Source organism: Metopolophium dirhodum, chromosome 3 (assembly GCF_019925205.1).
Source record: "Metopolophium dirhodum isolate CAU chromosome 3, ASM1992520v1, whole genome shotgun sequence".
In the NCBI taxonomy this organism is placed as follows: domain Eukaryota; kingdom Metazoa; phylum Arthropoda; class Insecta; order Hemiptera; family Aphididae; genus Metopolophium; species Metopolophium dirhodum.
In genome coordinates this window covers 12,481,107-12,507,594 of record NC_083562.1, presented here as the reverse complement: position 1 = coordinate 12,507,594, position 26,488 = coordinate 12,481,107, and the positions used below count along the sequence as shown (strand labels likewise).

The 26,488-nt window shown below is 32.1% G+C and overlaps 2 protein-coding genes across 2 annotated transcripts in view; both read right to left on the bottom strand.

Annotated features, from left to right (window-relative positions):
• Positions 1-448: 448 nt before the first annotated feature.
• LOC132941379 (uncharacterized) lies at positions 449-19,616 on the bottom strand. Its single transcript, XM_061009413.1, has 7 exons — positions 19,244-19,616; positions 16,836-17,138; positions 4,963-5,214; positions 2,969-3,331; positions 2,025-2,363; positions 1,368-1,697; positions 449-902 (listed from the first exon to the last, which is right to left on the bottom strand). The coding sequence occupies exons 1-7, from the start codon at positions 19,332-19,334 to the stop codon at positions 646-648; spliced, it is 1,935 nt and encodes a 644-aa protein (XP_060865396.1). The 5' UTR covers positions 19,335-19,616; the 3' UTR covers positions 449-645.
• A 121-nt stretch (positions 19,617-19,737) lies between these two features.
• LOC132941378 (leishmanolysin-like peptidase) overlaps positions 19,738-26,488 on the bottom strand; it is a 73,623-nt gene continuing 66,872 nt past the window's right edge. The window contains 3 exon segments of the mRNA XM_061009412.1: positions 19,738-22,818; positions 25,025-25,191; positions 25,696-25,855. Coding sequence (XP_060865395.1) covers positions 22,531-22,818; positions 25,025-25,191; positions 25,696-25,855 — 615 coding nt within the window. The 3' untranslated portion in view covers positions 19,738-22,530.

Genomic DNA, 26,488 nt, shown 5'->3' with positions numbered 1-26,488 from the left:
AAAAAAGCTAAAAGCACTAGGTACCGAGTAGGTATCGGAATCGATTAATAAAATCGAAATATAGTTGTTATTTGTTACCAATTGAAAATAATAAAGTTACCTAATTCTACAATTAGTACATCAGCGTACTTAAGTTTTAATATTGTCAAAAAAAAAAAAAATACTTAAAATTAAAGAAACACATAGGTAGGTAGGTAGGTATCTTTTTCGTGTTTTTTTTGACATTCCACGCGATCGATCCAAATAATCATTTAACGATCACGGAACCGGGAATCAAAATATGACAATACAATTATTTTTTCGTAAGTCAAGTCGTTAGCAAATCATAGTCTGAATAATCTGATATCAGAGAATAAGTTGATTGTTATTTTGCTTACCATCATGGCATCACGGGCCATTGGCCATACATAATAAATAGTGTATAAATAATGTTAATAACATAATAAAATATAATCTGCAGAAGTCAGTTTATTGTTATTTCTTATTGTGAATGAATCAATAGACATTTATTAATGGTCATATTGAGCGGAATCGAAAGATTTTGCTTAAACCTATTGTAGAAGGCTGCAGTAAAAGTCTCGCGTTACAGATATTCGAAAAATTGTATAGCGATCTTATAGCCACTAAAATAATAGAGTGCAGTGGTCAAATTCTCCGAGGTATGGACCCGTGTTTGCTCCGACCCGGCTGAGTCCTGATCACGCGCGTGCTATTCTGCACTCGTCTGGCGCCGACCCTGCGACTTGCACCTTCGCCCGCTTCGAGCTGCATTTCTAATTTTTCGATTTTTTTCGTCGTCTTTGCTGACGGGTTGGTGATGAGATGATTGGCAAAGAACAGCGACATGATGGATATCATAGTGCCGCATAGCACGATGCCGATGATCTGGATCATTGTAAACCCTGCGACATAGCATAGATAATACACATAAAAACACGCTCTGGAGCATTAAGTAAAAGAAACTATAGTTCATAAAATGTTTGTTGGAAACTGTATTGTGCGGATAAAAACAGTATCTATAGCCACTTACGATTTGGGCATTGGGCCTTGGGGACTATTTAATCATTAATCTTACTATTCCTGTTTTATATTAAAGAAATATAGTATTGTATTTTGTCATTAAAACGAAAAAAGTCATTATTGTTTTGAAATTCGTTATTTTTATGTTCAATAATATTCTTGGTAAAAGTGATATCGAAAAAATAAAAACTTTATTGTATCAAAGTCAAAGTTCTCCTCATTTTATATTGAAAATATGCTTTCTTGTCTACAACTGTTGACCTGGCACAGTCACTATACGTCTGTATAGCTTCTTGGTACTTTCCCGCGCGTGTTATTAATATGTAGTAATGTAGTATAATATATACCTTCGGGTTTCCGCAACAGGACGGTCGTGCTGACTTCTTCAGATCCAGAAGAGTCTAGGATTTTCACGGCGCATGTCCAGTTTCCGTAGTCAGAATCGTCGACGCGGTCGACGGACAAACCGCAATGGCCGGCCGTCAGTCCTTGGCCAGAGTACGCGTACCGGGGCGGTGGCTGTGCGTCCGATTTCTCGTCCACAGCGAATCCGAGTAGACGCGGCGTGAGGAACCGGCAGTAGGCTATAGGCTGCTTCTCGACCGTGTCGCATCCCAGCGTTACCTGGGTTCCCTCGGTCGCGTACAATTCTTCCTGGCGGGCCGCAATCACGGACTCTGCGCAAACAGGATTCACAACAAACTTCACATAGATAACCGCGCATATATCGCTGGGTATGTGATGACGATTCAGAGAAAATATCGTCGTGTATGCATACACGACGATGGAGGGAAAGGATTTCGAATTGTATGCAGACATGCAGTAGTGCAGTTAACCCCACAGTAATGGTGTTCACACAGGGGGGGGAGATTTGGGTGTTAATTCCCTTCTCCCTTGGTAACCCCTCTCATTCAAAATATCTGTGTGCTCCACTGTCCCACAGAGTATAGAGCAGTCGCGCATATAGTTATCATATTATATATTTGTAAATATTATACACGTACCGGAAACCACAACGTCCACCGTACCGTACATTTCACGGCGGTCGTCACGCAGACCCAAAGCGCAAAGCCAGGGACCCGTGTCCAACGTGGATGCGTCGCTGATCGCCACGTGACATTGGCCGAACGACAACCCTTCGCCCGTGTACCGGTACCGAGTTCCGACCCTCTTCGGGTCACCGGCCGCAGTGCTGTCCGGAACCGTCACTGGAATAGCAGTGCCGTTTGGGTGCCGCAACCAGCAATAGTCGATCTCTGAATGTACACTGCACTCCACATGAAACGTGTTGCCCTTGGGCACCATCACAGACCTTCCGGTTGTCACCGTGAGCGGAGGTATACCTGCAGAGTGCAAAACGATCAGGAAATATTATTTATAAAACCGCATTCTCTATGATACATAATTACAACCGTTTACCATTGGCCCAGCGTCCAGGGATATGAGAGGAACGAATTTTGCAACGAATAAATAGGGAATTGAAAACTTTTATATTGATAATTCGTCTCGTATAAGAAACCTATTCCTTATAAATTATAATAATATAAGTGACTAGTAGGTAATATAGGTATACCGTAACCGTACCTATACCGCTAGTACAGCCGTACAGGTAGTTATAGCAGTCACTTTTGTGGATCGAATAGAACACATCATACGTGGATGAGAGGTTTCAGAGAGAATGCCAGCGTGCGTTTGATTTGCATTATTCCAAAGTTTAATTTTGAAACAAAATTAAAATTATAGAACATTTGTATGTTGTATAAATTTATTATGTTGCCTATTGATCAATTGATGCCCGTATGCATAATCAATTTATGCGTCACACAAGCCATGTCTTATATGTGACACATGGATAGAGACTATGCATATACGGACATGAGTTGTATAGCAATAAAAATATGGTCGTCACCGTAGTCAGTTGTGGGTATTAAAATCGTAGGTCGTATACCTTTCGTATTGTTGGGTGGCCCGACGACGACGAACCCGCCATAAATGTAGTCGTCGGACATGGCGTTCATGCATTTCCATCGGCCGATCTCGGACCGTCTCAGTGGTTTTGCGAATGACACACCGCAATCGTTGTACGTCGTACCGTAATACGAGTATCGGGTAGTGCCTCTCCCGTACGCCAGTGACAGGATCTTTGCGTCTCGCGGCAACGTAAGTCGGCAGTATTTTGACCGAAAGTGACCGTCCCGACCAACTGCATTGCCGTCGCCACCGTCTGGAGTGGTAGTACCATTGCGGACGTTGCAAAACACTCGCACCTCGGACGGAGTTTCGTCGCATCCGACTTCCGTTACTGCGCCCTCTAGACATGAGGACGGCTGTATGTATAGTGACCAAAGAAAAAAAAAAGACAGACAGTTCGCAAAACACGTGGTCTTGGACGTGTTCGTGTATTTATTAAGGGTTAAAAACATGAAAACGCCGTAGATTAGTGTTCACCAGGACGGAGAAGAGGGTATAAAGACTAAAGAGTAAGGTTAACTTAAGCTATATGCTTATAGGCTATAGCTCCCCATTGAATGCATTATATTTGTATTATGAATCTAAAAGCCATACAACAAGTTTTTGTCATGCAATATATCGTGTGTTATAATGAATTGTATAATATACCTATTAAACAATTTTTACCTATGAATTTATTAGAATAATATACGTTCTACTAAATGGGAGTAGAAAATTCTAATTCACTATTTTCGATAGATAAAAAAGTAGAATTTATAGTGTGGCTTGTAGTGAGATATTCAGTAGGTACCTCAGCATTATCCTTAAATAATGAATATAGTAAGCTAGAATATAATGGTCGAGTTAAGATTGTAAACAAGTTCGTAATACATTTTTTAAATGTATGCTAATTTATATTTAATGTAGGTTGTAGGTTTATACTATTATATGATTTATAATTAGGTAATAGCCATTAGATATGATTGGTTATTTAGTATTTATTGACATTATACAGTATATGAAACAAGATTTTATATGTGAGATATCTGATGTACATACAATGGGCTATGATGGTCGGATGGTCCCCAACTATAATAATTAATAACGGTACTCATGTAGTATGCTACCTAGGTACCGTAAAATGCTACCTTCCAAAAAACTGTACGCATGCATTATGTATAGTATGCTACCTACCGGAAAATATGACATATCTACCTGTCATACGTTATCTTATATAATATTTGATATTTTTATATAATTATTAATTTTACTAGGGGAAAGTACCTGTCCTGTGACTTGAGTTATTAAGATAACCAACATAATATTATAACGGTGATACTGTGATACAATACTATAATTATAGCTAAATAGCCATCGTAAATCGTAATAACTTGTAAATATCTACCAAGACCCACGATATCTTACTTTTAGATATTATATTATGTTAATCCGTGTTGGGTCGCTGTGTCGCTGTGTTGTGCAACATATTTTTTAGACCACCAACTAAAATGGGAATGGTGGCGGTCAATTAAAACAACACGACAATTGATTGGAAGTTTTCTGCGGGATGCCGTAAGAACAACATAACAATTTATAACGTATTAAAAAATATATCTACTTGATGATCGTCAGCAGTACAATAAGTAAATTTTGGTTTAAAACATTTTTATTAATCGATAATCAGTGGGTGGGTAAATTACGGTAAACACCAGTAATGTTTTTTGGTAGGTAGAATACTACACCAATGAAGTTACGGTAGGTAACATATTATGTTATAGTATATTATACTACACGATTACCTTAATAATACTAATAATAAAGCGCTTAATGGTGGAAAGAAAAAAAATATTAAAAGAAAATAACTTTCCTCCGTATATTTATATAACCCTACGACAAACAACAATGACGGGAAATGGGAAAGTTAGCGGAGGAACGAGGCGAGGAAAGCGAATGTTATAAACGTTTAGCGGTATAGTTGTTGTTGTTGTTCACCTCGGTAAGCGTGCAGACGAAGAGTGTACTGAACTTCGGCCGCGGACTCGGCTGTCACCGACCAGCAGGTCCACACGTCCAGGTGATGCGATCCGACCGACTTGACGTGCACCCAACACTGGCCCTTGTGCCTGGACACTTCGCCGGACGGGCCTGACATTCGGCAGTAAAACGCCTTCGGTGGTCCGCAAGTGACGTTCACCGCGGTGCCTACGGGCACGCGGATCGTGCTCGACTTGGGCCATTGTTTCGCTGTAAACACACATACCACGCGCGTCTTGACTAAATATTATGATATTACAAAATAACATTGTGAGAAATGAATATTGTCATTTTACAATCGGTAATATTCAAATATTATATTCTATATGGACGTGTTAATATTGTTCGGTGGGCGGTGGTGGCTGTAGGGTGTGGTTGTTAGAGACGGACGTAATGAGTAGCTGTACAACAGTCCATGGATCGTAGTAAAACCACAAGACCATAGTAAAACAGATCATAATAAGTACGAAGCAATAATGATTACAACGATTAGATTTGATGGTCTTCCGAAAATAGGATAAAAGTTGAATCAGTTTATAAGTATTAATTAATTCAATCAGGTTTCAATTAACCGCGGTTTATTGAAGGTTATTATTCATTATCATAAATGAGAATAACGTGGTATTTTAGTCATAACTGTATTATTGTATTAAAACCAATGAGTAGGTCGACTTAGTTTGAATGAATTGTACTACAATTATAGGTACCTACTATTAATTTTTAAAAAATAGTCTTAAATGATAGCTACATATTTTGAATTTTTTTTTTTTGTGATGGGGAGTTAATTTTAGTTATACTTGAAGGATATTGTAAAAAAATAATAATATATTTCTTATATTAGGTATACCTACAAATATAGTTAACTATTAAAAGTTCAAAAAATATAGGATGATTACGTTGCTTATTAATATTAGGCCTAGGCTTACAGGGGTTTCAATTTTTTTTTATTAGTAATAAATTATTACTAATAAGTAATAACTATAATATTTATAGTTTTTAAATATCAAGTTGCTATAACAAGGGCTTGCTTATAACGAATGGTGGCATATCCATCTCCTTTTGTTTTGTTTATTTTTTTCATATAAATTATAAAATATATGATAAAGCAATGAAAGTATATTTACTGGGGTCTGAGAATAGTCAAAAATTCATATCCCCCCCCCCCCCCTTTCGAAAATGTTAAGCAAGCCACTGTATAATAATGCAAGACGTAATAGTAGGTTAGTACCTATACATATAGGTAATATGTAAAAACTAAAAATGTTTAATACAAATTAAATACAAAATTATTTTTATAGTTAAATTTACCAATGATTATATACTTATTCGGTCGATAATATTTAATTATTATAGGTACCACTGTACTAGGTCATAAAAATGTTTAACAACCATGTGATTTTGGCGACGGTTCAAAGGAGTAAACAAATATCTTTAAAAATATGTTGTAAATGATATTGCGTTCATCACACCGTGAATGTATTATTAAATACCCTCGTTGGTAATTGATTGAAGTCCAAACAGGCGAAGCCTAAAGAGTTTCACTGCAGCGGATTATTAGATTTTAATAAATAGGATAGGTACCTATATAGTATATCGATTATAAGGTGCATAATATTATTATATAAATTATGATATCCAACGAGCAGGGTATTCGTAAATCGTAATAAAAGGATTGAAGATTCACTATATAGCTGGTGACTTTTGTATATTCTCTTCAACACGCAGTTTGTATGATTGTATATTATATAACAGAGTTATATGGTTATTTTAGTCTTTAGAGTTTATAGGTACCTACAAAATGCATATTTCGATTTGATTTAAAACGATATTGACAAAGAAAACGGTCGAACTGCAATTATTATGTTTTTGTTATTATACATATACATAAAATATTGTGCTATAAGATATAATATGAGGTCGGAGTTATATTGAACTAGCTGGTAGGTCGTAAAAGCTAATATAATACTCTGTATAAACATGACGTAAACGTAAGACGCTTAGCTTTTGCTATATTAATCTCTATACACGAATGAACACAAACAATATCAGCTCTCTACACGGCTACCGGGCCACGTAATTGCTTGCAATGTGTTATGTGACCCACAAATCACGATAAAATAAAATAAACCATCAACAGTTGAAAAAAAAATTTAAAAAATATGCTTCGACGGTATACAATATAGGCAGTATAGCAGCGAGAACAAACATTTATATTACCCCTGTTTGCTATATTATTACGCTTCACGATGTAATAGGACGTATCGGTGTTTCGTGCTGGTTATTTTTGTTTTTTTCATATCATTTATTTAGAAAATATATTATAATATATATTTACCGAACATAATAAGGAGTAAATAAAATATACATATTATATGCATACCGTGTATCCACGGAAATTGGGTAACCTATCCACTCTATGACAAAGTTACCTATATTACTCAGTATAATATATGCTATCTATACATATTTTAGAACTCTGTCAGAGGGGTTGATGATCCAATAGTCTAGTTTCACGTCCCGCAAACAAAATGCAATAATATATAATATACAATACGCGGAACAAAATGGGTGATTTAATTATACAGTGTACCTACCCTGTTTTCGAGAACACACGGTATAATTATATTGGGCCCGGTCATGTATTTTGATTATTGGCTTTGTTTAAATCTAAAAATTTGGTTTGCCCTTCGGCCAGCCCTGGTCATAATTGATTCTGGTTGTATTATGCATATAATATTACGTTTATTAGTGACGCAGCCAAGAGAGTAGACTCCGGGTCCGATTGGATAATATACGATAAGGTTTTATAATTATTATTATAATATTGCTATCTTTGAATTAATTTTGAAATTTGTGATGCTTAATAAACGGTGGTATTTCAAACTTGAAATAAACACGTTTTAGGTAGTCAGGCAGTCAGGCAGATAGTTATAACAAGTTGCAAGTTTGTACATTTTTTATTTTTTTCCTCGACTAGGTACTTAGATATTGGGTATTTTTAATTTTTACTGCTAGGATGAGCCTTTAAAAGAGATTTGCCCCGGGCATCTGAAAGTCTAAATCCCGGCTCTGTTCCTCAGTGTTATGCAATATTCATTAGATATATATACAATTTAAAATTTTGGCATTTAGTTGAGAATTGTACTATAAATGATTTGTTCATGTTTGGTGAACAACATGATGTCCCTCCCACTTTAACAAATCCTGGTTGTGCCACTTACTTTTATACTTCAAACTTTAAAATTGTATGAAATGTAAAAACTAAAATTATAACTAAAAATTCCTTATTCTTTCCTTGATTTTATCTGGTTCAAGATAAAATGATCACCTTGTATATTACCTATACAGATAGGCGCAATAATGTGATACAATATATTGCAAAAGTGTGCATCAGATTTGCCGAACACTCGAATACTATTTCGTAATAACTACCTACTGATATTAATTGACACACAGTTATTAATTAATCAACAGGTTTATATACCAGGGGTGGCCAAATTTGTTTGATTAATAAATAATAATATATATATATTTTAGCAAACAAAACAAACAAAGTAAAAGTTTAATATACAAGAATATTGATAGCAGGTTTGCAAGCTCATCCAATAAGCATAGGTATGATGAGCTGGGTTCATGTTAAGATCTACTAAGGGTACAATATTCTTTTCTTTTAAGATCGACTAATGTAAAAAAATTATTTCATATTAATATTAAATTTATCTACTTAAATAAATAATAAAATAAAAATGTATAGTTATCTAAAATGAATTATTTAAAACTCTCAAACATCGTTTTAAACAGAAAAAAACAGTTTGCAACAAAAAATACATTTTTTTTTTTCAAAAAAGAAATTTATGATCCAATGATGTCCAGTAAACAGAATTCAAAAATATGTATAGGGGTAGAGAGTAATATAAATAACCGAGTCATAAAGTGTACCTATCCCGTTCCTGTGGACAAACAGTATATGATGTAAGCATAGTAAGTACCTATACTATATGATATGGCTATGGCGTTCTGGGAGTTCATCAAACAGCTACCTACATACCTAGATTGTAACGTACCTAGATTGTAATATTGTATCCGACTAAAATATAATACTGCAATGTTTACGGCATTACAATATTGTACTTTATACTGCGTTGGCTTACTTTATCTACGTGAGTGCTTTTCAGCTTTTGTGCATAATAATATAATAATGCCTTTACACTTTACAGCGTTTCGTATAACCCGCTTTTGCGGATAATCCATTTTCGTTTGAACGCAGTCCGTAATGATGTCTATAGGTACCTATACTTCCTACTTGATATAAGCAGTATATAGGATTGCCTGTCATGTTTTATCGTTTTCACATTTTATTACCTAACTCAGGAATATGGACAACGATGTCGGGTCACCATATGTACAGTGCAGGTTGATTCACCAAGCATGCTCTTACAAGTTACAGTATGAGTGATATACCGGTACCTAATTCAGAGTTGAAAACCAAATCATGCGAAGAGTCTAAATCGAAATTCGAACGATTATGGGTTTTGAACTATTTAACTTTGCGCACCGAGGATAATAGGTTATCAGCATAGGTTCCGCAGCAGATGCTTATTGAATGGTATAAAAATCTAAATAATTTAACATAAAATATTTATATGGTCCTCAAGTGTACTTGTTTTTTTATTTATAAAGATATTGCAATCTGTTGACTGATAGGTAAATTTGGTACATGGTAAATAATAAAAATTTCACATGAATAATTTATGAAGGGAGCCGTTCACTAGAAGCACCTTAGAAAGTATACTTAAAAATTGAAAACATTGAAATAGAATAAATTCATTATTACATAATAAATGGTTGTTGAACAATATATAGGCAATATTAGTTACTAATTATATTTTATTTATATAGGTTAGGTTAGGTTAGCTAGCTACCTACGCAATAACTCGATTACTCGAGTGTCATTAATTACGGTTTAATACATTAGTAGATTCAAATATTTAATTTTCTCAGTATACATTTTCAACAAGACCTATATAATATGTATAGAATATAGAACATTGCAGTATGTACAACGATCGATATTGCTATTAACAGTCGGTAAATACTATTAATTCATTCCATCGAACACACAATTTCCGTAGAACAATAAATAATTAATAATTCGATAACATTACCAGTGTACATTTTGAATACCTATGCCTCCAGTCATGTAGTTAACAATAGCCAACACGATGTTATCATTTTAACAATATTATAATATACATAGCATATTAGAACCTTCAAAATGTATCTATAAATTAGTATATCTGCTTCAAAATACGACGCACTAGGCATATTTTATACACTATATATGGGTAGGTATACAAGGTGTACTTCATATTATATCGATCGTGTCATACTCCCGCATAGGCGCTTAGTATTGTGGCCTGTGGGTGTAGTTGGGTAATTATAATATATCCAACGCAAACAGCGTCAATATTATACGCACTTAACTATGTATACATTATTAATATGCGTGGACGATCATATTATTAATATCTTATTGTTTATAGAATATCATCGCATCGACGCATTATCGTCGCCGGCGGAACAAAGATATTGTACACTTTCTGCGGACGAATAAACCACTTTGAATTTTTGGGTTGGGATTTATCCTTCGTACCAATAATAATTAAGCTTATGCCGGTGATGCCGAACACTCGAAACCGTAGAAATAAAGAAGCCCGCACCAGACAATTCATTATTTCAAAACATTTCAGAAAATAAAACAAACAGTTTTAATTTTTGGAGCTATTTTGTATTTTTACCAAACCTTAGTATAGGTATTCGTATTAAAAGGACGCTACACAGATATTTGTTGCCTCCGTCTAACAAGTGCATAACATAGCAAATTTACGCTCAGTAGAAAACGTTAAACTCAGTTATGGCTTGAAAATTAAGAGCGAATCGACCTATTATGAAACTTGATGGCTAGAGCATTATTTGGGTTTGTATACATGGGGTTTTCACGATAATTCAGTTTTTAAGTGAGTTATGAGCATTTTTAATTTACGCTTTATTATATACGCATAACTTACTAAAAAATTGGACTATCGTAAAAACATACAAGCACAGACAATGTACTTACCATCAAGTTTCATAATAGGTCGATTCACTGTAATTTTTAAACTAACGGAGCTAAACGCATTTTCCTGAGCGTCTAAATTTGGTACGTTACTCACTTGTACGACAGAGGCAACAAATGGCCGTGCAGCGTTCGCTTAATTTTATTTAATTTTCTCTCGGTACTATCTGATTTTTCGCCAGAAAATACAAAACCAGACAGCACCGAGTACCTACCAACATTATATTATATTTCCTATACTTACGGGTTATTGCATCTGTCTTGTTCTTGATGCCATGATATTATACTAGTACATTTTTTTCTGTATAAAATATTATCTAAACTGTATTTTCGATGAAATATTGGATGTGTCTTATTTTGCATGGATCCCTCAAAAATTAAAATACACTGTATAATACGACCATAAATGTTGTGTTCAAAAATACACGGTAAAAATGATTAAATAGAAACATAAAACGTTCAACTGATGAATTTAAATTTATGAATGAATATTGTATTCGCATTTCGTTTGTTGAACGAGAAAAAAATTATGCGAAGTGTTTAATAAATATTTCTATACGATATAATATTTTTTGCTTTCAACGTTAAGGTGTCGAGCGTTTCAAAATAAATTATTTAAGTCGACGTGCAAGTGGGATTGTACTGTCATCCTGCAATAGATTCGACTGACAATGCTCATCACATAGCGCCAAAAAACACATTTTAGTCGACCAAGAAATTCTGGTACGAATATACAAAATGAAACATTGTATAAACTTGTAATGGAATTCTAAGAGAGTAATGCACAATTATATAGTCAATTATTGGATATTCGAGTGGAGAAATATTAATAATATAAGTAAAAATGTAATATATAAAGGTACATGAAAAAACGGACCCTAGTCCAGGAGCTTGTATCAACCCACCGGAACAATGCGCTAATCGACTACATATCTAATTGGACGAGGAGTAGGAAATTGAAGATCAATAGTGAGAAGTCGTTGCACATGAATCATACGTAGGTACTTATGTAAAACCAAAAATGTCCATGTACCTACTGCTGAATCATATAATCGTGCGCACGACAATCCCACTAAAATATTTGGGTGTGCACCTTGATTTCCACCTGAATTAAAAACACCATGTCCACCAGAAAAATTGTAAATCCAAGAAATAATACTTAAGTTATACTGCATGTCATACTGACTCTTCGGAAAACATTCTACACTAGACCTGGTTAACAAACGGCTTGGGTAAATTTATTATGTATGGCTATCATCAAACCGATTTTAACTTATGGTGCAATACATCGAAGTCATTCAACGTTGTTAAAATATTACTCTTCGTACCATTTTGGCAGGTCACAGCTTACCGGTTTGACAGGAATGAAGTCATCCATCGAGATTTGAAGATATCATTAATTCAGGACGAAATCAAAAAGTGTCAACAATCAAGCGAATAAACTAAATCTGCACTCTGCACACCACCGCAACTGCTAAACAAATTCTTAGCAATTCACTATTGGCATTAGAGGCCTCAAACGTTTGAAGCTACATGACTTACTTTAAGGGACTTTGACTAAGTAAAGGGACTACCTCATTTGGAGCATAACCCCAAACATGTTCATGCATATACACTTATATTTACCTATTACATTACGCATATTTTATACTATTATATATTAATCATTATCATGTATACACATATTATATATTTATATGTTATGCATTCAAAGAGACCTCTAGCAGTTTAAATAAAGACATGTTAGAGCAGTTTAAAACAAATAAAATAAAACTCTGTAATAGGAACATCAAAACAATTCTGAAAACTATTAAATTAATTCAACTTTAAACAATAGCGTTCTAAATGATGGCATAAAAAGAATTACATCTACAATTTTTGACCTCCAGGAGGTTAGGAATAATCATTTTTATAACCCCACGATAACAAAAAATGGAATGTCTTGACTGTCTTGTAGGAATGTCAAAAAAATTCAAATAAATATCGCGATATTATATAAATTAAAATTAAACCTTTTTTGTAGGAATTTTGGATACATTTTGAAAACAAAATATGTGCGCGGTCAGATTTTTTCAAATTCCAAAGAGGGTGTCAGTAAAATACTCGTGAAATAATGCATTTTAAAAAAATACTTAAAAATCTAATATTATTGTTCATGTACCTATTAAAAAAAAATTAGTTATTTTATTATAGGTTACCTATACATATTTCTATTATTATGTATAATAATATAATACACATAATAAAATACGAATTTGTAGGTACAAAAGGTACAAATATACTACTGATGAAAAAATAGGATACAAATAAAGCACATTGCTACTAATATATATTTTTAAAAATTACGAGGATTTAATTATTAATTAATTAAATTTTAAATATAACATTTTTTATTACATAATCTGTTCACGTAAAGAACAATAAGCGAATGCGATGACAAAGAGATAAGAATAAAATGAGTGACTCCCATCGTAGAAATTTCAAAATTAATTAATAAACTATAATTTTATGCTTGATAAATGATACTATTATACTAAAATTGGGTATTATAATAACCTATTGATAAAAATCAAACTATAATTTATATTTTTACGCAATACAAATACAATGAAATATAATAAAATCGTTAATTCATCAAACAATGCAATATTAATAAAGAAAAATTATGAATAATATGAAGCCAATAAATATATCTCAAATAATTTGAAAACAAAAGTTTTAATTTTCGCTACCTATTCCTTATTTTACACACAATACATGAAACAAATGTTAGGTTTTACCTTTATAAATATTACTATTAGTAATTCATACAAGATACAAATATGCAAATGCTTGTTAATCATTTCCTCGACAGTTATCCTGACGTACAGTTAACTATAGACTTGCAATTTAACATAGTATGAAGGCTTAGACTTAGACTTAGAACAGCTATAATTCCTTGATTATAGTTACTCTGCACACGTCGTATAGATAACTACTATAGAATATATATCATAATATACCTATTAAATTTTTTTAATTTAATGTAACCTATTCTAATTTCTTATTCATATTTATTCCGTGCTAAAAATGTTTTATATATAAGAATAAAGCATAAATACAATTATTTTTCAAGCAGGTATACCTATGTCCGTTTGTGTAAGTATATAAATGGTTTTAAACTTTTAACCAAATTTATTTGCTTTGTTGAAGAACGTTACCTACATAAACTATAGGAGGTACCTATTTAATTTACGACGTAAATAAACCAAGTTAAACTTTTATACGTTTGATAAAATTAGGTTTTTTTTTAATTTCAAAAGGCTATAAATATCGTACAATTTTAAAAGTATAAAATATCATTGTTTTAACATGTATAACCGTATTATATCTGCATACATTTCTTGAGATAAAAAAAATTGAATTATCATATTTATCATATCCCGCGTATTATAAATTTGAAATTTATACAATTCCACAAAATCTAGTTGGGTATTACCATAGATATAACCAGTCGAATGGCTCATAAGCAATTATAACTGGTGATTGGTAAATACTGAGTAGATTCACATTTTACAATAATTATATTATTTATTATGATTATATATACAGTGTGTCCGCGAAAACTGAGAACAATCTATATAACTCAGTTACCTACATTACTCAGTGCCCTAAACATATTTTAGAATAAATAAATTTAAATTGTTTAACTTTACTGAATGAAAATATTAAAGTAGTACGTAGGTATTATATTTTATTTAACTAGTAACTACCTATACCTATGCTTTGGCCAAATATTATATTGTATAGATTATTTACGTTTCGACGTGTCTATATTGTAGTATTATACATTTATACACTATAGTGGCTATGTTTTGCAGTTGTAGAGCACACAGGATGTTTTTCGGAGGTGGTAATAAAATGCGTAAAAAAGTTTCAAGTCTCCATGAATAATATTTTTGAATTATAACAGAGTTTTTCGTTTAAATATCCAATTTTGTCAAAATTTAATCTTTAAATGTCTATAAAAAAATCAATTACGTTTATATATTTTGAAGATTTTTGGTTTCAGTAAGAACCATGTATTAACCCTTAGCTATACAAATTTAAAATGTCTTATATTATAGAGGAGAGATGAATTTTGTATAAATATAGTTTCTCGAAGATATTTCATCGGAGGAGGGGTGACGGAGGGTGACACCTTACCCCCCCATTGAGTGGCGAGTGCTCCACTGCTGTATAGTACTTATAACGACCATTATCCATTATAAGTACCTGTGTATCAAACTTCAGTTTTCATAAAATCTAAGTTTGAACTGAAACTCAAGTATTATTTGAACTTTAAAACTTTTTCAAACTTTGAACAAAATATAATTTAAATACAATAAATTGTTATTTTCCAATAAAATGTTGGTTCAACCTTCAAATTAATAAATAAGTTATATATTGGTAGGCTAAAACAATAAAACTGTTACCTATCTATATATTATATCACTACACCGAATCAAAACAAACTACAATTTGCAAGCATAATATACTATAGCATCAACGATTTTTATTTTTTTTGAAAAGTTACGTCTAACTTTACAAGTTAAATTTTGTTCTATATTATATGCAGTTACTAATAAGTCTTGTTAAGTTAATTTTTTCTTAATATGAATTCCATAGATTTAAATATATTTTGTTTTGTAAACATTAAACGTAATAAAAAATTATTATTTTCATAAAAAGATGGAATAAGAAAATAAAATAATTAAAAGTGTTTTTTAATTTACCTATGTTATAATAATATGTATTGTAATATTAAATTATAGACTGATGTAGTACCTATTGAAAGCACTGTTTATAGATTTCAATAGGGATCAAATAATAACCTATTTTTTATATTGATACGACTCAATATAAATTTCCATAGAAACTAACAGTCCCACCCATACATATTAATTTCAAATCTCTCAACAATAACACCGACTACTAGTTTATGTACTAGTATCTATTTCCGTGATAAAAAGACATTATTGTCTATTTTTAATTATCTTATTAATAATACAATAAATAATACCTTAAAAAATTAACCTAAATCATAAATTACTTCCATTAATAGTGACTGTATAGTATCTATCAGTGTTTGGCCTTCTCTTCTATTAATTTATCTGTTAACAAGTGCGAGTTAGAATTTCATCAGAAGGAGGCGGACACCAAGTGTTTTTTTTTAATTTTTACCTCAATTTAAAATTTCATTAAATATTAATATATTTATCAGCAATGATCAGGGAGTAATTCCACACCCCCTGGTTACGCCAGGGTCTGTTAATATTACTCATATTATATGTATTACTTTTACTGTATATTTTTGTTTATTTGTATATATACTTTTATCAGATATACTTATCAGAGGGCTTTAACAATGGTTTGTCAGTTAAAAAAATATATGTAGGTAACTGATTTAAAACTTAATTTACATTTTTCTATAATGACTTAACCTGACAAGTTAAACACATTAGTGAACTTGCCCAGCCCTGCGTACTGGAACACGTTCAACATGATTTTGATTGAAATATTCGGGATGTTTGAATTCAATTAGGAACTTAAAATTTCTCCAAACGTTTTCTTAAAATCTGAAGAGCTCGAGAGCCCGTCCCCAATTTCCACAACGATTGGATAATATTATGCTTACATTTACACTCGTTACTCGACGTTACAATAAATAATAATACAATATATTGACCGCGTTTACCGATGCATGTGACGTGACTCGTGTCCCGACCGTGTCGTCCGTCCGCCGACGACGCCGTTAGCGTCCAATCGCCGACGCCGGGTGTCACACTCACGGCCCTGAGTCCGCATTGCCCGGACTGGTAACCGTCGCCCACGTACGTGATATTAGCGGGGGTGGCGGCGGTGGCGGCCGCGTCGGGCAGGGTCGTCTCCGTGCCGTTGGGCAGCACCACGGAGCAATGGTCCAACAAGCCCAGCCCGCTCTGCCATCTCAAGTACAGCGTATCGCCGTCGGTCAGCCACACGGGACGGCCGCACAGGACTGCACCAAAGTAATGGACAATATTACATTATGTATTATATTTATACACATAACTATATATTTAGTGTAACGCGTTGTCCGGTTAATATTATTGTTGCCTATTCACCAAATGTCATTATTGTAATGATTGTTTTACACAAAAACTAGTTTGAATTTTTCTCATTGTTTTCGTTGGTTGATATAAGTATATTATAAATGGTGTAAGTACATAGGCACAAATAATAAAAAAAAAAATGCCTATTTGAGCGATAAAATCAGAAATGTTTGATGTAAAAATTATAACATGTTGGGCCTCCTATAACCTATTTACGGTTTGTTACGCAACTAGGATTTTGAAATCAAGACTCCATCCTTATATTGGAGGGGCTATTCAAAAACAATAATTATGAATTTTATAAAATACTACAAACTAACACCAAACCGTAAGCTTAGAAATTAAATATTTGATATAAAAAGTAAATAGGTTTATTTTCTGCATAGTTTTTGTAATATTAATACGATATCAAGCGGGAAGCCTACACGGGCCATGAACCTAAAGTGCCGTGGATATCCGTAAATATGATCGTATCTATGGTATTTTGATAACTCGATAAAAATGAACGTTTTCTGTTGAAGCGCCTTGTTAATTCTGTACAGATTTATAATTCGTTTTCTAGTAACATCGAGTTCACCTAATAGTTAATATAGTGATTGGTAGGAATGTCTTTAAGTGATATTATAGTGAGTGGTTGTTGACTGTTGTAAATGAAATTTACGACTTATTCGACCTAAACTCAATAAATGCCTACAGCAATTTTCTCGCTGCGTCAGCAATTTGCAGTTCTTAGCACAATTGCATACTAAATTAAATTTTGAGTTTAAAATGTTTTGCAAATCTAAATACAAGTTTAAGTAGTCAACTAGACTACTAGTTACCTATATAGACATTAAATTATATTATTATCATTTATATTAATATTTTACATTTATAATTTTTTTTTGAAATTTATTGAATGATATAATAATAATATAATCAATAAAATAAACCATCAAATTAAAAAAAAATAGCCAAGAGAACTTAACATCGCAAAATGTATAGTAGATATTACGTTATTTGGTAGACTCATTTCTAAAAGCGACAACGCAACATGTGCGATTTATAATAAGTAAAATAATGTAACCAGTGATTTTTTCACCATAGTTTAGAATTTAAATAACAGTACCTATCTAAGAGAAAATAAAAAACGAGCAATATATTTTTGTCATTGTGTATAAGCAATATTTATTTTTTATCTAGTTTTATTATTATCGTAAGTACAATGACGGGGAATACCTCAACGGTGTTTTTGTACTATTTGTTATTCGTTGTAATATATAGTATATCAGGTAAAGCCGTTAAGGTTACTTGTATTAGGTAACGTAGTCAAACAGCGATGAGAAAAAAGCGAAACGTTCAGTCATCGTGTAAAAGTGTAACCGGAGTGTCCGAATAGCGGTCGTGTGCAGTTCTGGACGTTCTGGTTGCATTATGTGTAAACCATTATAAACACGCTCGTGTGCAGACATTATCGGTATGGTAGTCATACATAATAGGTATATGTATATGTATTAAAATATGTATACCAAAGTTCTGTTCCGACAACTATTCCGGGGGAGGGCAACTTTTTTATTAACCACTGTTATCACTCTTGCAATCTAAAACGCACATATCAACCGCGTTGGATAAAGAGTAGTAATTTGCAGTGTATCACACAAAACTTTAAGGAAAAAATAATAAAAAAAAATATTAAATATTTTTTAATTTACATAATATATTATGATATAGGTAACTAACTTATTGCAGAATAGTATTCAAATAGAAATCATAGCAACCAGTAGCTACACGCTAAATCTCATGCCTCCCGCCTAGGTTATTGTAATATTAGTAAATATTGTAACCTACCTTTTTTTTTTTTTTTTACCGAATCGAACGTCGTTAATAATTAATTTAAAAGACTAATTCCATATTACATAACACAGCTATTATTTTACGTATTATATGTATAATTGTGTACAGTCTAAAGAAAAAAAGTTCACATCTACTCAACTGGGCACTCGGATCATAATATTATTTGGTGTTCACTCACCTCGGACGACAGTGGCCGGCGATGACAACAGTAGGAGTACCTGTAGCGCGACTTGCGCAGCGGCGGCGTCGAGGCGACGATGACGGTCCATTTGTCCGACGGACACACTGCGAGCGCGACTGACGAAAACGTTTCAGTTTTTTAAGATTTAATTTATTTATTTTTTTTATTCTCGTTTTTCGTTTTGTCGCCGTGACGGCGTTTTCTGTGACGCCGGCGCGCACAAGTGGGAGAATACGAATTTTATATTTAGAACCAGAGAGGAATATACACGCACGATACATATTGTATGTGTACATTATCGAGTGTCGTGTATAATATTATAATATAATATTATCATCGTCATCTTCTGTATTCTGTTAACGATGATGGTGGCCGCAGAGTGTGAGCGAACGGAAAAATAAAAACCGAATTCGCCGTGCCAAAACGACACACGCAGGACTGGGTCATTAATTATTATTATTATTTATAAACATAATAACAACGCGATTAAATATATTATAGGAACAACAAAACATATATTTTATTATATTCGGTTTACACGATAAATGATTCTATATAATACGAGTATTAGGTACTATATAGGTATGCATAGTTATTACTTATTGATAATAGTACGTAATTATTTGTAGGTATAATTCAGAAATATTGTATATGGGGTAAATAAACAATAATTAGCAGTGGAATAACCACAAAAAAAAATTTTACAAAATAAACTGTTAGGGTGTGGTTTCCAGGCAAATTATCCAGACATAATAAGTATATTTGCGTTATTTTTAATTTTACGTACCTCCTACTCACTATAATACTAATCTTAATTTTTTAAAAAAAATGCATATTCACAACTTAACGTCTAGTGACACTTATAAACATATATTATTATATAATTATATATAAATATTGGTAAATACAATAGGTACTTAAAAAATAATAATAATATTTTTACACAATACAAATTGGTAGGTAACTATGATAGAATATACATAATACTATATAAAAGATACCGACGATAAAATTATAGAAGATTTACTAATAAAAAATCATCATCTTAATATGATGGCGTAATGTTCCATTTCAATCGCAAATGTTTACATCCGCACGAACAATTTATTAATTCTACTAAAGCACTATAAAGCAGTATCTATATAGCAGGGCAGTTGTAGGTACATGCAAATATGCGTATTGTATACTTGCATGTACTGAAGTTTGGAATGTTTGTTTGCAGTATATCAGTTAGAATAATATTATTATTTATTTTTGAGCATTTTTTAATATCCGTTTTACTAGTGCACGAAAACAGTAAAATACACAATAATAGTACCTACCTAATAATATAGGTACCCGGAATGTTTACGTTGAACGAAAGGCAAATACCGATAGAAGTACGCATCTTGACCCTGGCAGTAATAAAAGAGACTTTTATTACTATTGAGGTTTTATTATATTACGGAATAAAAATAATGATAAAGTTTTTTCGTTGATACTTGTTGGTTAGAAATTGCAAAAAAGAAACTTTTGTAAGCTTTACTACTGCTTAATAATTTAGTTATGAAACAGTTTTCTTCATTTGATATTTTTTTTCCTTTGTTAAGGAAAATTGTTTTATCAAAAGGAATAAGTTAGTTATACGCTTAACTAAGCTTACTAAGTATTATAGCTGTTTAACTCTGACTGGTACATTTTTTTTGTATTCAGTTAGTAAAAAAAACTAATAATGTTACCTACTGAATACATATAATTATACAATCACTATTGATACAATAGGTACCAATCTACTCGGATACTTTGTAGCAATGAACCCCTTTAAAGTTTTTTGTACACATAAAAGTAACAGAATCTTAAGTAATTTATTATTAGGTACTTGCCTCAATTTAAAATTTAAAATATTAATCACGAATTACGAGAGTTATTGTTATAAATTAAATTCATTATAATGACACATGATGTACCTATTATAGATATCATCAATATTTTTTCTAACGTATACTTATTACAATTAAAAGGATTACTTTTTATTTCACATTTATATCCATACATGAGCATTTTAATCACAGGGATTGATTCTAGCATCTAATATTTAATCAACATTCTTAATGTCTCCAATAAGGGATTCTAATCGGGACAGAAAAATTCCGATTGAACAGTGGCGTATAATTAGGTACAGCATTCAGTGTTAATCTGGTGCAAAACATACTTTAGTGTTCCTCGGCCAATGACCCTTATCCACAGATATCATGAAAACGATGTAGGTATACCTTCAATCCGAGGACGCCACTGTGATCGATGTTTACAGTGGAACATTGTACGCTATAAAAATGACAAAATGGAATCATAGCTATCACAGAAATAATAAGCGGGAACGCAATAAAGGCTTAAAAATCGTAACTTCATAATAAATAAAACATCATGTTATCAAACTAAAAAAAAAAATATGTCAGGAGCCACTGTAGGCTGAGACAATAAATAACGTGTAAAAACTTGGAAAAACACCATGGATATACACCAAATATATACGCTTGTATTTGTAGGCATTTGAGAAATGTTAATTTGATTGTCAATATTTCCACATCAACAAATATAATATAGTTTACGTAATTTATATTGTTTAGCCGTTGCACATTATACTATTAAATAGTCAATATATGGTCAAGTTCAAACATCAAGATATTATGAAATCGTTAATTGTCACTTTTTAATCTTTTTTTTTGTAACTGAAATGTATAATATGTATACGTAAAACAGCCGCGGACATGCGCATGCGATCGAAAATTTAATCAAGGTAAATACAATTTGGAGCCTGGAGGATGACGGTTCGTAAATCGCGCGTAAAAAACCGATAAACCGATAAATTAATATGTTAAAGATACCGACACGACTGCGGTGCAATTTTTTTCTAGGCACGTCACGTTGACACGATATATTATTATATTAATATATTGTACCTCAGTTGTTGTTGGTTGGAAAAATAATAGTTTTCGACAGACTAACGCTGCAGTTGATCTATAATATTATTAATACTCAGCGCAATAACATAATATAGAGTGCGATAAAATTCGCGCTCCGGAAGAGTGCAACAATTTAGGAATGTTGATGACTACGATGACGATCATAAATTACTATTTTTTTTTTCATATGTACAGACATGGAATATTATACACACACACACTCGATTAGAGGGACGAACAAAAAGTAGGAAGAGATAGATAGATAATGAGATAATGAAAGAGAGTGAGAGTGAGAGAGAGAGAGAAACGGAATGTACGATATATTATCATATCGTTGTTTGTTCACGTCGAGATCATGAGTAACAGCGTGGCGACGGTTACCGTGGTGACCGCGGCTGCGGCCGTGACGGAGACTGTGGCCGTGCCGCCGCACGCTAACTGTTCGCGGTGATACGGTACGGTGAGTGGCACGTCCGACGGCGGCTTGCACTTGTTGTCGTCCGACCCGCCGCCGCACAGCTCCTCGCACGCCGGACACACGATGACGCCCTTGTGCAGCCAACCGTTGGCCACCAGCCGGATGACCAATTCCTGGCCCGGGAAGTAGCACGTGTACGTGTGGTTGGACACCTGCAGTTCACATAAACAAATACGTCAAATAATATTATTACAGTATTATTATACAATATTATGCCAAACAAACTATAATATAATTATAGGGTATTGCACTAAGATAACGAAGAAGATAAATACTATACCACGTAGATGATAAATATATGGACAGGCCATACCTATAATTTAAAATATTAAAGGGCCTCGCTACTGCTGTACATTTTACCTCAAAAGACCTTAAGTTTTGACAAAATTAAAGTTAGTTTACGTTGTCCTATTTTGATTCTGGAAAAAAATTCAACTCGAAAAAAAATTTTCTATAGATTGTACGGAACAATTTGTAAAAATTAAATCTTATATTATTGTGAACTGTAATTGAAAACTTGTAAATATGGATTTATTCAAATCATAATTAAAATTAAAAACGTGAAATTGTTTCGTACGATCACAGACATTATTCTGCTGAATTCAAATATTTTTTCAGAATCAAAATTAGACAACATTCACTAACTTTAATTTTGTCAAAACAATACGTAAGTTGTAGTAAAATTCGTATATTGAATTTTATATTGTTATCGAGTTATTGATATGTGCATCGTGCACATGCATACGAGAGTGGTACCAGCATTGAATTTCACTCACACTAATTTAATCGTTTACAACATATAGTTCTCGGATGGCTAAGACGAGATAAGAAATTACCTAATTGTTGCCTCTTAAATATAGCCGTAGCGAGGACGCTACACCCGAAATTGTGTTGTCTCCGTCTTACAAATGTAAAACATACCAAAAACTGTTTTGGCGCGGGAAATAACCGAGAAGGCTACAGTATAATAACTAAGAAACGAAATTTTCACCAAATAAAAAGGAGAACTTTTTTCGTATAAGTGATATAAAAAAATAAAAACTATATTTCACAAATAATGTTCTCAATTGTATTGTATATCAATTTGGAGTCTTAACTATCACTACAACCATATCGCACGCAAAACAGTTTTTGCTATGTTGTACATTTGAAAGACGGAGACAACACATGGGGGTGTAGCGTCCACTTAGGTAAAATATACAAAACTTTTTTTAAATAATACGAGTTCTAAGTATTTAATTAATAATAATAATAATTTAACTATTTATTGGTTACCATGACAATTACATTACGTAGAAGATAAAATATACAAAACTTTTAATTAACAGTTTATTTCACGAACAAATTAGTTTACAATGTAATTACTAATTAGTAAACTATATTTCAAAATATTTTACATAATTATTATTTTACCGATTTAAATGATCTGTCATTTTCAGATCAAAAAAATAAACTATACACTGATACTTAACACAATGTATAAGTTCTGCAAATATGCATAATATACTTTGTTTTCTTGGAAAATAATCATATAGGTAGTGTTTAAAATTACAGTATAATACTTTATAGTATAGTAAAATATAATTTTTTGATACCTAATTTGAATTACTTTAAAGTTTCATGATTCAATACTTTCTTTTAAAACTATATAAGTAAGCTTTTAAATAAAGTAATTTAGCTTAAACGCAAATTAATTAAATTCAGACTTTTTTTTAGCTACCTAATCAAACTAAATGGATATCCGATTTAAATAACCATTTATTCGTAAAAAAAACTCGGTAGATATATTATTATTAAGAAACTCGGTCAGGATTACCCTATCGGTACTTTATTCTTTAAAATTAAATCATCTTGATTTTTTTTTACTATCAATAACACAAAAAATATATTTAAGCAAATTAAAATTATGTTGTCTATATGATAAATTATTATTGAAAACAAAATAAGTAATCAGAATAAAATATTTAAAAAACAGTAAATTATATTACTCAACTTAAGAAATTTAATTAATTAGAAGGTCGTTAAAAAAAATTCACTGAACAGTCAATCAGGATTAATATTTAGTACTCAAAGCCAAAAAAGGCATAAATGTATTGGATACATATACAATGCCCGACTATACCGTAAAATTATAACTTATATTCAAATGTCTGGTCTTTAACTGTCTAATTTCAAAACAAGGTATACCTACGAAACATATATATAATTTAAATTTATGATTTCAGTTTGAAAAAGAAATGCCACAGAGAAAAATCAACAACATATATAAATACTATAATGATATAATATTTTTAAAAATCACTCGAAATATATATATCTTATAGCCCTGTTCAATAATTGAATTAGTGTCTCACTTACAACAATATGAAGTCTTCCGTTCTGACAGCTATATTCGTAACATCCAGAGCCCCAGTGTTGCCATTGTCTAACTTGTTTGCACGTTTGTTCTTCCCACATCTGATTAGTATGGTCGAAACATTTAGAATTGTCTCCGTATACTTCTAATGCAAAGTTCTTATCTGGATCTATATAGAACAAAACAAAACTATCAATTGCGTGTATTGAGAAAATATATTACTCAGATAATTATATAATGTTCTTCGGAAATAAGAAAACTACAATAATGGAGCATCTATTTTTCTTTTGACTATGTTTTGGTCCTACTGTAACTATTGTAAGTAGTAAGTACCTATCTACTATGATTTACATGGATTTAAACCTAAGTCCATTATACAAATAAAAAATAGATTGTACGCTGGTCGTCAATCGGTTTTTCGCAGAACTTTAAAAAGCAACAAGCGTTTACATTTTATTTTATACAACTCAACAACGTATTAAATAAAACATTTAATACACATTTGGTTAGTATTATATTTTCATACACCTTTTAAGTAGCTATAACCTATATAATCCTATATCTGATACAGTGATGCATATTATATTACAATTGTATAGTATTATGCCATCCAATATTTTTATCATTGACTTGAATAGATACCATTCCAAATATAATATATTTATGTACTTACGTGGATTATTTTCTGGATACTGACAATGTGATCCTCTTATTACTACACTTTTCGACCTCCATATAAACTCTTGTATGTAAGGACAGTAATCCGCAAGACTTACAGATCCTCCATAATATGCTTCACGACCAGATGTTACGTGTGGGATGTAATCGAAGTTCTAAAATAATATAATACAAATAAGAATAAATGTAAATACTTGATAGCTTAATGTAGTAGACGACAAGTAACATTATACAATATCTATATATTTAAAACATATGCAAATAAGGTTATAATACCTATATATAATTTTAACAATATAAAAATAAAGTTAAATAAATCAATGAAAAACTACCTAGAGAATCGAACAATTACATTTTTCTTTTAAAGGTCGGACAAGTAGTTCATTAGTTATAACTTATAAGTATTTAAATTTTAGATTAGCGGAATAGTGAACAACATTCTTAGGAGTACCCCTGTACCACTCTACTTCGCTCATATAAATTGTAAATGCTTAGGTACCTATATAAAAAATGAACTAATTGTCCGAATTGTGATCTTTATAGACTGAAAATAATATTCTGCTTCAGAATATGAAGTTAAAATGTAAGATGATTAAAAAAAAAAATGGTTAAGTGGATGTCGCTCTGCTGTACAGTAGGTTACAAGTGGGGCACTGTAATGGATGGTGTTAAATTTGAATTCAATGACATAATATCATTGTATAAGAAAAACGATTCTGAGCAAAAACGGTCAGTCAGCCTATGATATTATCAAGTATATTTGATGATATTATTGTGAATAAAGTAAT